The 13,081-nt window shown below is 38.1% G+C and overlaps 1 protein-coding gene across 1 annotated transcript in view; it reads right to left on the bottom strand.

Annotated features, from left to right (window-relative positions):
* Positions 1–589: 589 nt before the first annotated feature.
* TES (testin LIM domain protein) overlaps positions 590–13,081 on the bottom strand; it is a 28,458-nt gene continuing 15,966 nt past the window's right edge. Inside the window, exons 3-7 of the mRNA XM_074168307.1 lie at positions 9,188–9,440; positions 7,695–8,030; positions 3,962–4,177; positions 3,237–3,395; positions 590–2,070 (exon numbers count right to left, since the gene is read on the bottom strand). Coding sequence (XP_074024408.1) covers positions 1,879–2,070; positions 3,237–3,395; positions 3,962–4,177; positions 7,695–8,030; positions 9,188–9,440 — 1,156 coding nt within the window. The 3' untranslated portion in view covers positions 590–1,878. The remainder of the gene's footprint in view (positions 2,071–3,236; positions 3,396–3,961; positions 4,178–7,694; positions 8,031–9,187; positions 9,441–13,081) is intronic.

Below are 13,081 nucleotides of genomic sequence, written 5' to 3'. Positions count from 1 at the left end.
GTCCTGCTACAGATTAAGGAGCACTTAAATGGAAAAATGGAAATACCTTCTCTTACTGGTTTTCCTTGGTTTAAAACCGCAAATCTGGTAAGAACACAGCCCCACTGGCATAAGCTGGAAGACACCCACTCTTTTTGTATATCCTGAGGATCCCTGAGAAAAGCTGTGGAGGCTTCCAGAGCATGGACCTAAAGTTAACAGCTTAATTTAGACAATGTACATATCTCACATCAGTGTCTTATTTTTGCAGTATGCGAAGGATCACAATGAGCTTTATTTTCTCAGCACATTAGCTCACCTGTGTGAGTTCAGAACTTCCCTTAGTTAATATAATTAAGGTCACATTTTACATGAACAAAAAGTAAATTCACACTGAGTTCCAACAAATACACAACTTCAGAACCAGACCCATTGTTTTGCACCTATAAGCACATCAACAATATTACACAAGACAGTAAGCTCAGTACTACAGGCCTTAAGTTTTTTTTTCAGAAATAGCGTCAAAGCTAAAGGAAAGTATAGAAACATCTCCCCTCTTCTTTGACTCCCCTAAAGGGGATTCAACAAAAAACAGAATCAGTAGGCAACTCACTCGAACAACACAAATTTTTATTTTTAAGTGTTACAATACAGCCACCATAAAACTTAAAAAAAAGAGCTGAACATAAGACTTGCATAGATTATTTTTTTAATTTTTTTTTTAATTTTTTTTAGGCCAAAGACTCTTCATTCACTGGCACAAAGATAACTAACAGGTTTCAGTGTATATCTGTAATTGTTAAGAAAAAAAAAAGAAAGAGAACCACACATTTGGTTTATCTAGTAAGCAAAGGGAATATACACTTGTGACTGTTTTCATTCAAATACTGGAAGTCTTCTGAGAAAGACTTCTTTGTGCTTTGGTTAAGAACTTACAAATCAAAAGCCTATGTATGATCCCTACTGCAGAATACATTCTTGGAAATGCATACAGTATTGTGTGCCACGTCCCTCTGATAGAAGGCACAATTTATGAAAATAATTCATAAAAAAACAGAAGCCAGTTCTGAAAGGATAAGAGTGACACCCACTAATGTTGGTGGATTTGTTAATTTTTTAAATCTTTAATCTAGGCAAGACATCCTCATATTTTTTGCACCCTGCCCCTCTCCCCCCCCCAATCTGTAAAGTAACTTCAATATTCATGAAATGAAAACTTTTCCAGGCATGAACTTTTCTAAGAAAGTGAAACATGAGCCAACACAGTTTTCTACTGGTGCAGAGTTACTTTACAAACTGGATGTGAGAGTGATCAATATCCCTCAAGAACCCACGTGTCAACAACAAGCAAATGATTACAGGGAACCTTTTTTTTTTTAAGCTTCATTCTCCCTCCATACTTAAGGTCAAGTGAGCAAACCGGTATGTGGTGGTAAAGCTGATCATTCTGTCTAAAGTGCTTGATGAAAGCAGGGAAACTATAAAAATGATAAATTAGTGAAACCACAAGTGGAAGAGTTACATTTATTGTACAAAACAAGAAAGAAAAATTGGAGCATTTTCACATTTTCTTCTTCCATTAGACAACATACAGCAAGAAGATCCTTCACAGTGAAGAACTCCCTTAAAGTGTATATTATTCATAAAACACATTTCCTTACATTTCTGGGATACAAAGTCTTTTGACATAAGACTCAGGAATGATATTACAAAAAAGAAAGCATTATTATGGCAAAGAAATGAAGGTTACATAGCAAGTTTTAGTCATTCAAAAAAATCTTTGGGAAAATGCTATTTAATACTTTCAATAACTTTAAATGCCCCGATACCATGTATTTTACAGTAGAAATGCAAGAGCCTTTGGAACGCAGCAATGCTTGGTTCTGTGTACATCTTCTCTTAAGACATCATCTTTTTCTTACATTCCACTGAGCAAAAGACCATCCCTTCCACCGGTATGAACTTCTGGCCAATTAGACACTTGCTGCAACAGGAACACAAGAAGCACTCCTGCGTAGCATGCCAGTTGAAGTTGTTGTACGCCACACGCTGAACTTCTGGATCTATAGCATTATGACAGCCTTGGCAGGTCTGTTTAGAAACAAAATGACACTTAAATGAAGCATACACACTCTCTCTACAAGTACAATAAAAGCTGGGATCCTTAAATGTTTTTGGAGAAGAGACAGGTGTTAAAAGAAGCCTTTGAAATAAGTCTCCAGCTTTTGATTTTCCTTTAAAACAGTTTCTGATCAAAATGCAGCTGAGGACACAAAACAAAATAATAAAATGCACACAAATAGTTGCTATTGGGACTAAATTTAGACAGTTATGATAGTTAGAATTTCTCAATGCCCAAATAAAGATAAAAACTTGCCATGCCAAACAGCACAGATCTTCATATATTAACCCATGCATTTGAAGAGATTAGTTACAAATCTTCCTGTGCATTGGCAGCTGCAAAGCAATGCCAAAGAATTAAAGGTTACTAGAAAGTCTTGGATGTAATTCATCCTAAAATCTGGTTGTCAAAAAAATAATTTAGATCTCAAAGAAGTTAACGTTCTCGGAGAAAAAAAAGCCTCTCCAAAAGATAATTCTTCACACCTACCTCAGAAGATTATTAACTGCCAGCTAGAGATAATAGTTTTTCCCCTCCATTAACTATATAAACAGTCTAGATGCACATTAGACAGAACTCCCAGTGACTAGCTAGTTAACTGGTTCATACGAATAGACCATCATCTCAGGTTAGAGCTCCTAGCATAACTAGGCATCGAGAACTACCATCCTTTCCCAAACTTCTGGCTCTATCCCACCAGTCACTCTCCTTTATAACTCAGGCAGCTAGAAATATAAAGAAACAAAGTACCCATATTGCAGTTGCCACTACAGGCTTTTAAGAGACAAACTGGTCTCAATGAACTAGGACACAAACTAAAGGTTTAGCAGTGTTACTCATCTTCACCTACTTTGCTCTTGTTACAAAATCCTGCTTCACCACTGGCAAAGTGAAAGGTGTTTTCAGAACAGCCTCCCCCCTCCAGTAGTAGCTTTTATTCAAGTTCATGATTTGACAAAATCCCTGTCTGCTTTCAAGTCTGTTTTCAAATAGGAAAAAGATCACTGACTTGATCCTAAACTTTCATTCCGTTTAAACTCTTCAGATAAGCCCCCACAGGGAGAAAACAAGAGTTTCAGGCTCCACAGCTGTATGCTCCCTTCCTCCACAGCACCAATATGTGTACGGCTCTTACCGCAGCATGGTTCTTCACGTAGCAGGGTTTGCAGACTGGGTTGTCCTTCACCATTACATAGATTTCCCCAGCCAAAACGCAATCACAGTCAAAGCAGCAGAAGTGTTTCAGGTGCCAGTTTTGACCTTCCGCTTGAGTATATTCATTGCTGAATATAAGCTATGAGGAAGATAGAAGCAAATATTAACATATGCATTTGAATGGTATTTCCTTTGATAAAGCTAGCCTCAAGATATTTCGTAATTTCCAAGAAACTCCTGGTGATTCCACTGTTTCAAACTATTCCAACAATAAAACTGAATGCATTCCCTTGTTACACAGTTTTCCAAACACTCCATTCTGTTTATTAAGAGCCAATAGATGCCAAAGACATCAGGCAGGCTGTTCTCCGTACGCTGCACAAGGTGTAATTTAGTCAGGCGCTCCCCCTAGTGCCCTTCATGAGGAAACAACCACATAATTGGGACTTCGTAAGAGAATTAGCACCCATATGTTACATTTCACATCCACGTAGACCACAAAGAATCCCCACCAAATCCAAAGTAAACTATGGATCTTCCCGAATGTGGAGTGTGCATATCAATTTAAAGTTCCTTGCAACTACAATCAGCTCGAACTGGTGAAAGCGCATCATGTCCCTGCACTGAAATATTTTACTAAAAATCATATTCATTTCTCAGACAAGCAAACTTCTGCGCTAAAACAAAGGACAAGGCTATTATTACCTCATCACATCCAGCACAGCGGGGTTTTTCGCTATCACAATAATGTCTTCCACAGTACAGGTTGCCATTCTTCCAGAAATAGATCATGTCTACTAGAAGTTCGCTGCAGGTGCAACAGACAAAACAAGCTGGGTGCCATAATTTGTCATATCCAGCACGTTCTGCGTAGACAGCTGGGTCACCTTCTTTCATGTTCTGTTTGCAACAATAGCAGGACTGGAAAGAAGTTGTTACCAAGTTAAATAAGTCTTTGAAGAGCTACATTTATAGCAATTACATATTAGAATCATAGAATGGTTCAGGTTGGAAGGGACCTTAAAGATCACTGAGTTCCAACCCCAATGCCATGGGCAGGGACACCTCCCACTAGACCAGGTTGCTCAAAGCCCCATCCAGCCTGGCCTTGAACACTTCCAGGGATGGAGCATCCACAACTTCTCTGGGAAACCTGTTCCAGTGCCTCACCACCCACCTTACTGACATACTTGATAATTTCAGTCTGGGAAGGTGGAATTTAAAGCATGAGTTTACTCCCATGATCAGATAGCAGTGTGACATGCCACAGTACAGGTTTAACTAAGCAATTCAAGATGATGTACATTCTACCAACATAACACTAGTGCTACTTAAATGAATACAGCAAAATACAGCAATTCACATTCCTGCATCTACAGTCCAGTTCTTAAAAAATAACCCCACACAGCTAAAATTCATGCCATGTTCCATGAGCCTTGCATACTCAAGAATAAGCAGAGAATAATAAGAAGCCTCCAAAGCTGACTAGACTATGACTAGAACATATGACAAGAAAATGGCTGTATTATGTAGGTCATGAGAAGATCAAGCAATAGCTGCATCACTAGTCACAAAAAAAAATTGTGAGTATTTCAAGCTCATTCTGTTTAAAGCTGTGTTCTAGGGATGCTAATCACTCATGGCTGTTGTCCATTAGTCTGTGATTAATGATCTTAGGATGGGGAAAGTGATTATGGAAAAGGGACTACAAAGCTTACGAACACAGCTACACCACAAACAGTTCCAAAACATTTATAGTCAGTCTTCTGCCCTATACTTGCTTACAGAGAGGGTTTTGTCATCAAGTAAAAAAATGCAGGTGATTTAGGTTCCTGAAACCAGTATTTTAATCTACAGTTTAATCACCAGTTTGGCACTTCCTGCACTCCAGTTGTTCTGTGGACTGGGTTGAACATCCTGGGAAGGTTTTCTTCTCCATGATTCACGTCACTACAAGCCCAGCCACAAATGGCCTCAGTTTTCAGTTTTGTGTGTGTATATATATATATATCTCTGTATTTTTTTAAAGGGTCTCAGCTGTAAGGCAAACTGATCAGATCTCCGCACTTGTTTTAGATAAGCAATTTCAAAATATACATAGAAAGACATCAAAAGGGGAGGAAAAACAGCTGGAACAGAATGAACACAGAACTAATGATAGGGGAAGCATAAATATGTATATAAATATATATTTTTATACATACATATATTTTTGACCCTTCTTTCTACTTCAGACCTCATACTCCAAAACGAGTCAATTGGAAGGTTTAGTAGTTGTACGGACCCAGATCAGGGCAAGACATTTGCAACATCCCCAGCATAGGTGGTTAAAAGGTGCATAAAGAGGTTTCCCTCTTTTCAAGATAAAAATATAAATATGCTGAATATCCATTTTTGTTATTCAGCTTTTAATCATGGTAAAAGATATGTATCTTTTTAAACAGAGGCATTATTGGTATTTCTACATGAATAGTGGAGACCTGGTTGGTTGTGTTTTGTTGTTGTTTTTAAAAAGAATGTTTAAAAGAATTGCAATCCATTCCTATAACGAAAATTAATTTTTCAAGAGATTCTATCTAGCACAACTACAGGAACACATGCTTTCAGATTCAGTCTGAAAGACAACATACAAGAAAATTTGGAGAATAAAGATGCAGTACCAATGGACAGAAAAAAAAAGTGTAGACAAGGATGGCAATTCTTCTGCAAGGTATTTAAAAGCTCTTCTCTGTATTGTTTTATTTTTAACTGTTGAATAAAAGAAGTTGTATTAATGCTGCAATATATAGCTGAGACTAAGTCACATAGGAGAAAACAGACATTCTTTTTAACTAATTTTGGGGGGTATCTAAATCTTGATTATTTAGCCGAAGATAAACCCAGTACCTAAGCAATTCAAATGTTCACTTACACTATTGTTATCTATTAAACATTTCTAAGCTTCTTCCTAAATCACTGTGCACAGTGATAAGATATGCCTGCTTGAGTAAAGAGAGCTTTGGAAGTGATAAATAGGTGTAAAGTAAAGACAAAGGACCTTTTGATACAATTGCTTAAGAGGGCAGTGTCTCCTGCCCTTGACTTAAGGTAGTCCAAGCCAGTTGGCCAGCAGGGTACAATGCAAGGTGTGTATTTCTGTAGGTCTTTCTCAAGGAGGCAAGGGAAGAATTGCTGTGAAACTGAAGTAAGCCAGCAGGAGAGGCTGGGTTACACAAAATGACAGCAACCTCATCAAGCCATGATAAAATAACTTTTTAGTATCTTAGACTCCCCACAAGAAGATAACAGTAAAAATAACTGAATAATTATTTTTAGAAAGTAGCTACAGGTAACCAAACGGCACAGCATATGACTGATTAAGGTAAGTGGGCATGTTCAAAGCTAAAACTTAAGTGTTAATTTTATATTCCATTTGAATTACACCAGAAATAATATGCTGTGCCAGTTACAAACAACAAAAACACACCAAAAGCAGCACACAACACCCTCCAATAACACTGAAAGCCATATCCTACAACCACGTTAACGAAAAGCCTTTTATCTCCATCTAAAACTCATATATTCATTTTCTGCAAGTAACCTGAAGACAAGTAATTTTTGTGATTCAAAAATATAATAGCAACATTTCTGGAAATCAAGTTACAGGATCTTTTGCCACTCTGAAGTGAAGGTCTACTTTTACTAAGCTAATTCAATGTTTTTTCAGTAATCCTACCCCTATTTTCTATTCGTAATTGGTAGTTGGGACATACACAGCAGAAGTTTGCAAGTTATATCAGAAATACTTTATTAAGGCAATGGTTTTAGAAATATCGATGAAAACTGGGCAATTTTACACACCTTATTTTTTGTTGAGCCATTGCAAGGCAGAGATCAGGTGCCAAAGAAAAAATAGATCAAAGAAAAAAATAGATCTGAATATGAAAAGAAGGCTACTCAAAACAGCTGTGATATGGCTTAGCTTGTTGAACACGGGAGGGAGAGGTGTTACTTTATTATTTTTTAGTTTCATTTAATTTTAAACAATTAGTCAAGCAGGTAATTTTGGTGCTCCTCCAAGAAAAACAAAAAACAGACTTCTATAATTAAACTCTTCAAGAGGAGAAAAGTGCAGCAATTAGTCTGTAAGACAACACAAGTTTCTTGATTATTATTCTGTAAAAGCCACCCTGCTATACTGTATCTCCAAACTAACATGTTTTTGCAATGAGGATGCAAAGGTCACTTGGGAAGTTATTTGCTGCAATACACTAAATACAGTCAGAAACCAGGGTTCTGTGCAGACACTCACAACATTTTCCAGTCCCCCTTCTTTCTTTCCCTCCCCAGATTTTCACCATTCCAAGTTAACAAGCAAGTTAGTTGGGTGAAAACAATCAAAGAGAGCACTCAGATGATAATATACCTTCTTGTTTTATCTTTTCTTTCTTATACTTACATACTGAGATGGCTTCTGATCTGGGGACTTGTCCTCCATCACTCCTACAGCAGCTGAGGCACCTCTGTCACCATTCTTCACTTTACTCTTCTCGGCAGCTCTCGTTTCCACCTCACCAGGGAGCTTGACATCTCCTACACCAAGTGCCTCGTTTTTGTACTTCTTCACAAATTGTTCCATCTGCTTAACTTCATTGGGGGAGAGCTCGTGGCATTTTGAAGGATCCTGATCGTGAGCAGGCAGCTGCTTCGCCAACTGCTTCTTCCTGTACTGCGCGCCTTCCGAGCCAGCAACAGGCTGCTTCTCCTTTGGTAGCATCTGCATATACTGCCTCGCCTGAACCAGGAGGAATTAGATATCAGATGCCACTTCAACTACAGACCCATCCTTTTAACCAAACACACAACTATAATAGTCTCTACTGTTGTTAGCGACAGTCAAATTTGTCAAAACCAAGGTTCCTTCCACAAACATTAAGCTCCCAAAATACAGTAGATGGAGATAAAAATATAGCAGATGCATTAACTGGCTTCTTCCCAGAGTAAGAGACAGGCTTCTTTTTAAGCCTTTTATGGAATACAGTTATTCTCAGAGTAAACAATAATTAACATTTGCATAGCATCTTAACTCTTCAAAACTAAACTACTAATTATCAGTATAGCTTTAAAAAGTAGAAGCTGAAGTTGTTTGCCTGGGGTACGCAGTCCATTGCAGAAACAATTCTAGCTAAATAAAGAAAAAAGCTCTGGTTTTAAAAAAAAGCAAGAAAAAGCCTAAAAATCAAAGTGGTAACTGAATGTTTAGTAACAGCTGATTTAGATGCACAAGGTTTGATTTATTCACTGAAAAAGGATATTTGGAGAGGTAGGTCAGAGAAAGTGATTCCGGCACAGATCACACAACAGTGCAGTACAGTAAATTAGCAATCAAAGTGTGAAAAGTGAAGTAAAACCCTCAGAAGGCTATCTACCATCTCATCTATTCCAGCTGAAAACATCCTGGAAGGGAGTTGCTCTTTTAGATGTCAACACTGACCTTGTTCTTACCATATACAGTAAAAGCTATATGCAAGACTGAGTGCTCCCCTTAACTTTAAACAATGACATAAATTGTTGTGGGTTTGTTTTGTTTTTTTATTTTTTTATTTTGCTTTTAAGGCCATACTCCATGCAATTTTTTCAAGTGTACTAAAAAAGGCACGTTAGAGAAATTGAACTCCAGGGACTTAGCAGATAACGCTTAATCCTACCTATTAAAAACCACCTCATCTCCCCAGTTCTCAAGAAGTTCCATAGACAAGCACCCATATCTGCATGATGACACAGGCAAAACTCATTAAACAGGTTCCATATTTTCAGGTTTTGAGGAGGAAGAAAAGAAGAGGTAAACACAGAATGACTCCAAGAGGCAAATTTATCCTTCCAGTAAGTTCTACTTTTCTATCTCTCATCAACTCCTGCCTTGAACATGAAGAAAAAGTGGGTTGGACTTACAAGTGTCTGATTCTGAACAGGAGGAGCCCACTCATAAGTCACAGTATTGATGGAGATGTTCTTCTTGGCTGGCACTGGATTAGTCAGTATCATTACATTGCGTTTATACATGGGAATGCCATCATTCTTCAGCTTTGCAATAAGGGTTGTGTACTTTGTATCTTCAAAGAGTTTCCCCACTTTCCGATCTTCCTCATTGCTTGTGAGGATGTCATGCTCTTCCTGGCCACATTTGCAGTTGCGGCATATTTTTCTGAAATTTAATGGAAACAGCAACAAAGTTACAGTCTCAGCTGAAAACTACACCTCACACCACCTGCATGCCTAGTAACAACATCACTGGGAACCCAATACCTTGTTTTCAGTGCTTTGACTAGGGAATATACATGTTATTCTGCAATATGTCAAATACCTCTTGAGGATATTCTTTATTTCTCCTTTTGTATTATTTACATTCTTTGTTCACGGAGATTATGATCAGATAGGTATCAGTCAGCTACGCTAATGCATTTTGAATATGATGCTATATCATTCCTTCAGTTCCATCTCAGTGCTGATCACACGCATACATGTCCATTATCACCCACCTACCAGATTTATTACGGGTAGCGACCCATGAGTTAACTTAAATGCATCAACATGGTCCCCCCTGAAATCATTGGTTTGGGCTTTAAGTTTTTCAGGTTTCTTTATACATGCAAAATTACACACGCTACACTATTTTCTTCATATGCATTTCACTGTATGCATGATATTTGGTTATCACAAGGTTGCTATCAAGTGGAAACAAATATGTTCTAGAAAGGAAAAAAATGCATACCGCCATATATACAGTGTAATTGCAGAGAGTTCTGTTCAAAGTTCAGCATTTAAAAGAGAAGATGAAAGAAAAGTGAAAGGCTTATATGGACAAAGCCTTTCAAACATCTCTGAACCAAGTCAGAGGTTCTCTGGCACATGCTGTACAAAGAATTTTTGCAGATAACATCCTTAAAAGGTAGAAGGCTTTACTCACTTAGATAGAGCTGGTATTCTTTCATATACAACACATTTTAACTCCTTTGATTAAGAGCTATTAGATAGCAATTTATTACTTTAAGCATAATTAAACAATTCACATATATTAAACAGAACCTTGGATCAGAAAAGCTAGTTTGCTATTTATTAATGGCTTCCCCAGAGCTCCAGTTCAAAGCACCCAGCCATAATCTACGGAAATTAGTGAAGCTGGATGTGAACTAGAAGTTCTTATTATAGAATAAGGAAACAGATCAAGCTTCTGAATCTCAAATCTTCTGAATTACTCTAGAAGAAGAATGAGTAATATTTTACTCCATTATTTATTCTTCATGTAGCAAATAACATAAAACTACAACCTATAAAATGCTTCTTAACCCTGCCTGCCAAACTCCATCGAATTCTAACCTTGGCACGCATTTTGCTTTCTAAAGTCTTAAAGGCAAGATACATACCTTATCTTAAGGCACCTGACAGGTACATGACAAGAACACGCCACAATTACAGCAGGCCCATTAGATGATGGCAAAGGTAGGAAGAAGGCGGCATTGCATGTAACTGGTTGTGTGAAGCAATGCACAGCCAGCCCCAAAGATACACACTACATACATACACCAGTTTAAAATGTATTAGCATTTTGGTGTGTGATGGATGCTGCCATGTGATTACATATGACTATAACTTATGGCTGCTTTAAGTTATGAAGCCTACTCCAAATAAAAATAGCTAACTCTGCAAAGCAGAGTCTGTTCTGCTTAACATTATTATTTTGCTCACTATTTTTAGAGTGGCTTATTTTTATTGCAACACATAAAAACCTAAAGAGATCGATTATTGAAGTGTAGGCTGTCTGACAGCTTGCATGACTTCCAATGCATACCCACAAGAGCGAAGATGCACAGAATTTCAAAGCTGACACTTATCTGGATGCCTAGTAAACACTAAGCACTTTGCAGTCTCTCAGCTTACTAAAACATTCAAGCATGAACTAGCATTGCCATTAAGCCTAAGCACTGTACTATGCATCACAAGCACTCACAACATAAAATTTTGCAAGATCTCTAGCATCAGTCTATGCATCCTTTACCTAGCTAATAGTTAGAGACTATCCAATATACTAATAAAGCAATTTATACTCATTTTGTTCATCTTTTAAGGTGTGCACACGATTATACCTTATTACCAACTCCCAATCACATCTTCTTTGAGATCTAATACTAGGTGACAGAATCAGACCTTACTTTTTGTAGGTTTAGTTCATTATTAGATCGTGACCATCATGTAACTATATGCCTCACAGCACACATGCAACTTGAATTCAAGCAGTTAGTCCACTTGAAGACTGGCTTATCGGATATATCCTTCACTTTTTCAACTTAAGTCTTTAGGAATAGTAAGCCCCAGTTTTAGTCTTGCCTCTTGACAGGACGTGATCCAATAATGTTGGTGAACAAACAGACATTCTGAGGTAACCTGCACAGACTCATGCAAGTCAAGTATAGTCTTGCTGCCCGGAACTGCTCTGCTTGCAAAACACAACTCATTAAGAATAATTCACATTGTCATACTGCCTGTATGGTCACGACAGCAGCGTGACAGTTTGTGTAGCTCTCCCCGATCTGTACAGCGTCCAACTACAGCGAGGCAGCATTGACAGCCTGCAGAGACCAGAGCCAGCCCCAACAAGCTGTGGTGGAATTCTTCCCCTGAGACTTTCGCACGTGCTGGAAAAGCCACAAGGGCACCTTTATTTTTGCTCAAGCTATGTCATGAAATTGCCTATTTGTTTTCTAGTAGTATTCTCTCAGAATGCAGAACAGCTTTGAGATCCTGTTTCCAACTAGGGTGGGACCCTGACTCAATTGCTTTTATCATCCTCAGTCCCACCTTGAAGGCTTAACACATTTCATTTCAGTATCCTTGACAGATTTTACTGTTGTTCTGATAAACAGATGAACAGAAACTTGCAAAGAAGTGAAAGCATAAACTTGCCCTCAGGTCCCTCCTGGCTCCCACTGTGAAAATCGACACAGTACTACTGTGCTTTACACTTGGATTGAAAAGAATGAGATACTCGCTAATCTTCCCCCACGCCAGATTTACTTAAATTAAGAATTTGACCGTGTACGCTTCAGTTTAATGTTATCTCCCCGTTCTTTCAAGATTAAGTGAAAGACTCTGCCTTCATGGAGTTTGCAAGAAGCTGTTGCAGGGGCTACGTTACAAAATTACAAGTGTAGTGGCCTGGCATTAGACCTTGTGGGTAATCAAGTCTCCAAATGCAGGAGAAAACAATCCAGAAAGAATGTGGAGAATGATGAGTCACAACTAATGTCAGCATATCTCTGCGAGTCGAAGGAAAATCCCTGAGGCTGCTGCCATCTCCCCTGCTCCCCAAGGCTCCCCTGGATCCCAGCCATATGAAGATGTCTGTTCACTGCTAACAGCCAAAAAAAGGTTTCCTGTCCTGGTTTATAATCCCTTTTCTTGAATAATTTCCAGTCCTAAAAGATATTCAGTTGACATTTACACACATAGCTCTTCCTGCAGAGTATTGTTTACAATTTAGTCATACCTTCTTCCACTAAGCTGCCACATCAGAGTCCTGTTCATTAGTCACTGTCCCTTCTGCAGAAGGAATATGGCCAATTACTTTTACTTAGAATAGATCTGCTAGTCATTTCTTTGACTACAATAAGCAACCCCATCCCACTACCTCAAACTTACACTTCAGAAGTCTGATAACTGATGCCTAATTTTTATTTTTGGTGTTAAAGCAAACACCTCACATATACCAGGAAAACCAGTGGCTATTGTATACACACACAGACATATATATAAACACATGTATACGTACAGACTTAAATTTATCTCATT

This window comes from Numenius arquata, chromosome 2 (genome assembly GCF_964106895.1).
Source record: "Numenius arquata chromosome 2, bNumArq3.hap1.1, whole genome shotgun sequence".
Classification (NCBI taxonomy): Eukaryota; Metazoa; Chordata; class Aves; order Charadriiformes; family Scolopacidae; genus Numenius; species Numenius arquata.
This window is presented reverse-complemented; position numbering and strand designations above follow the sequence as displayed.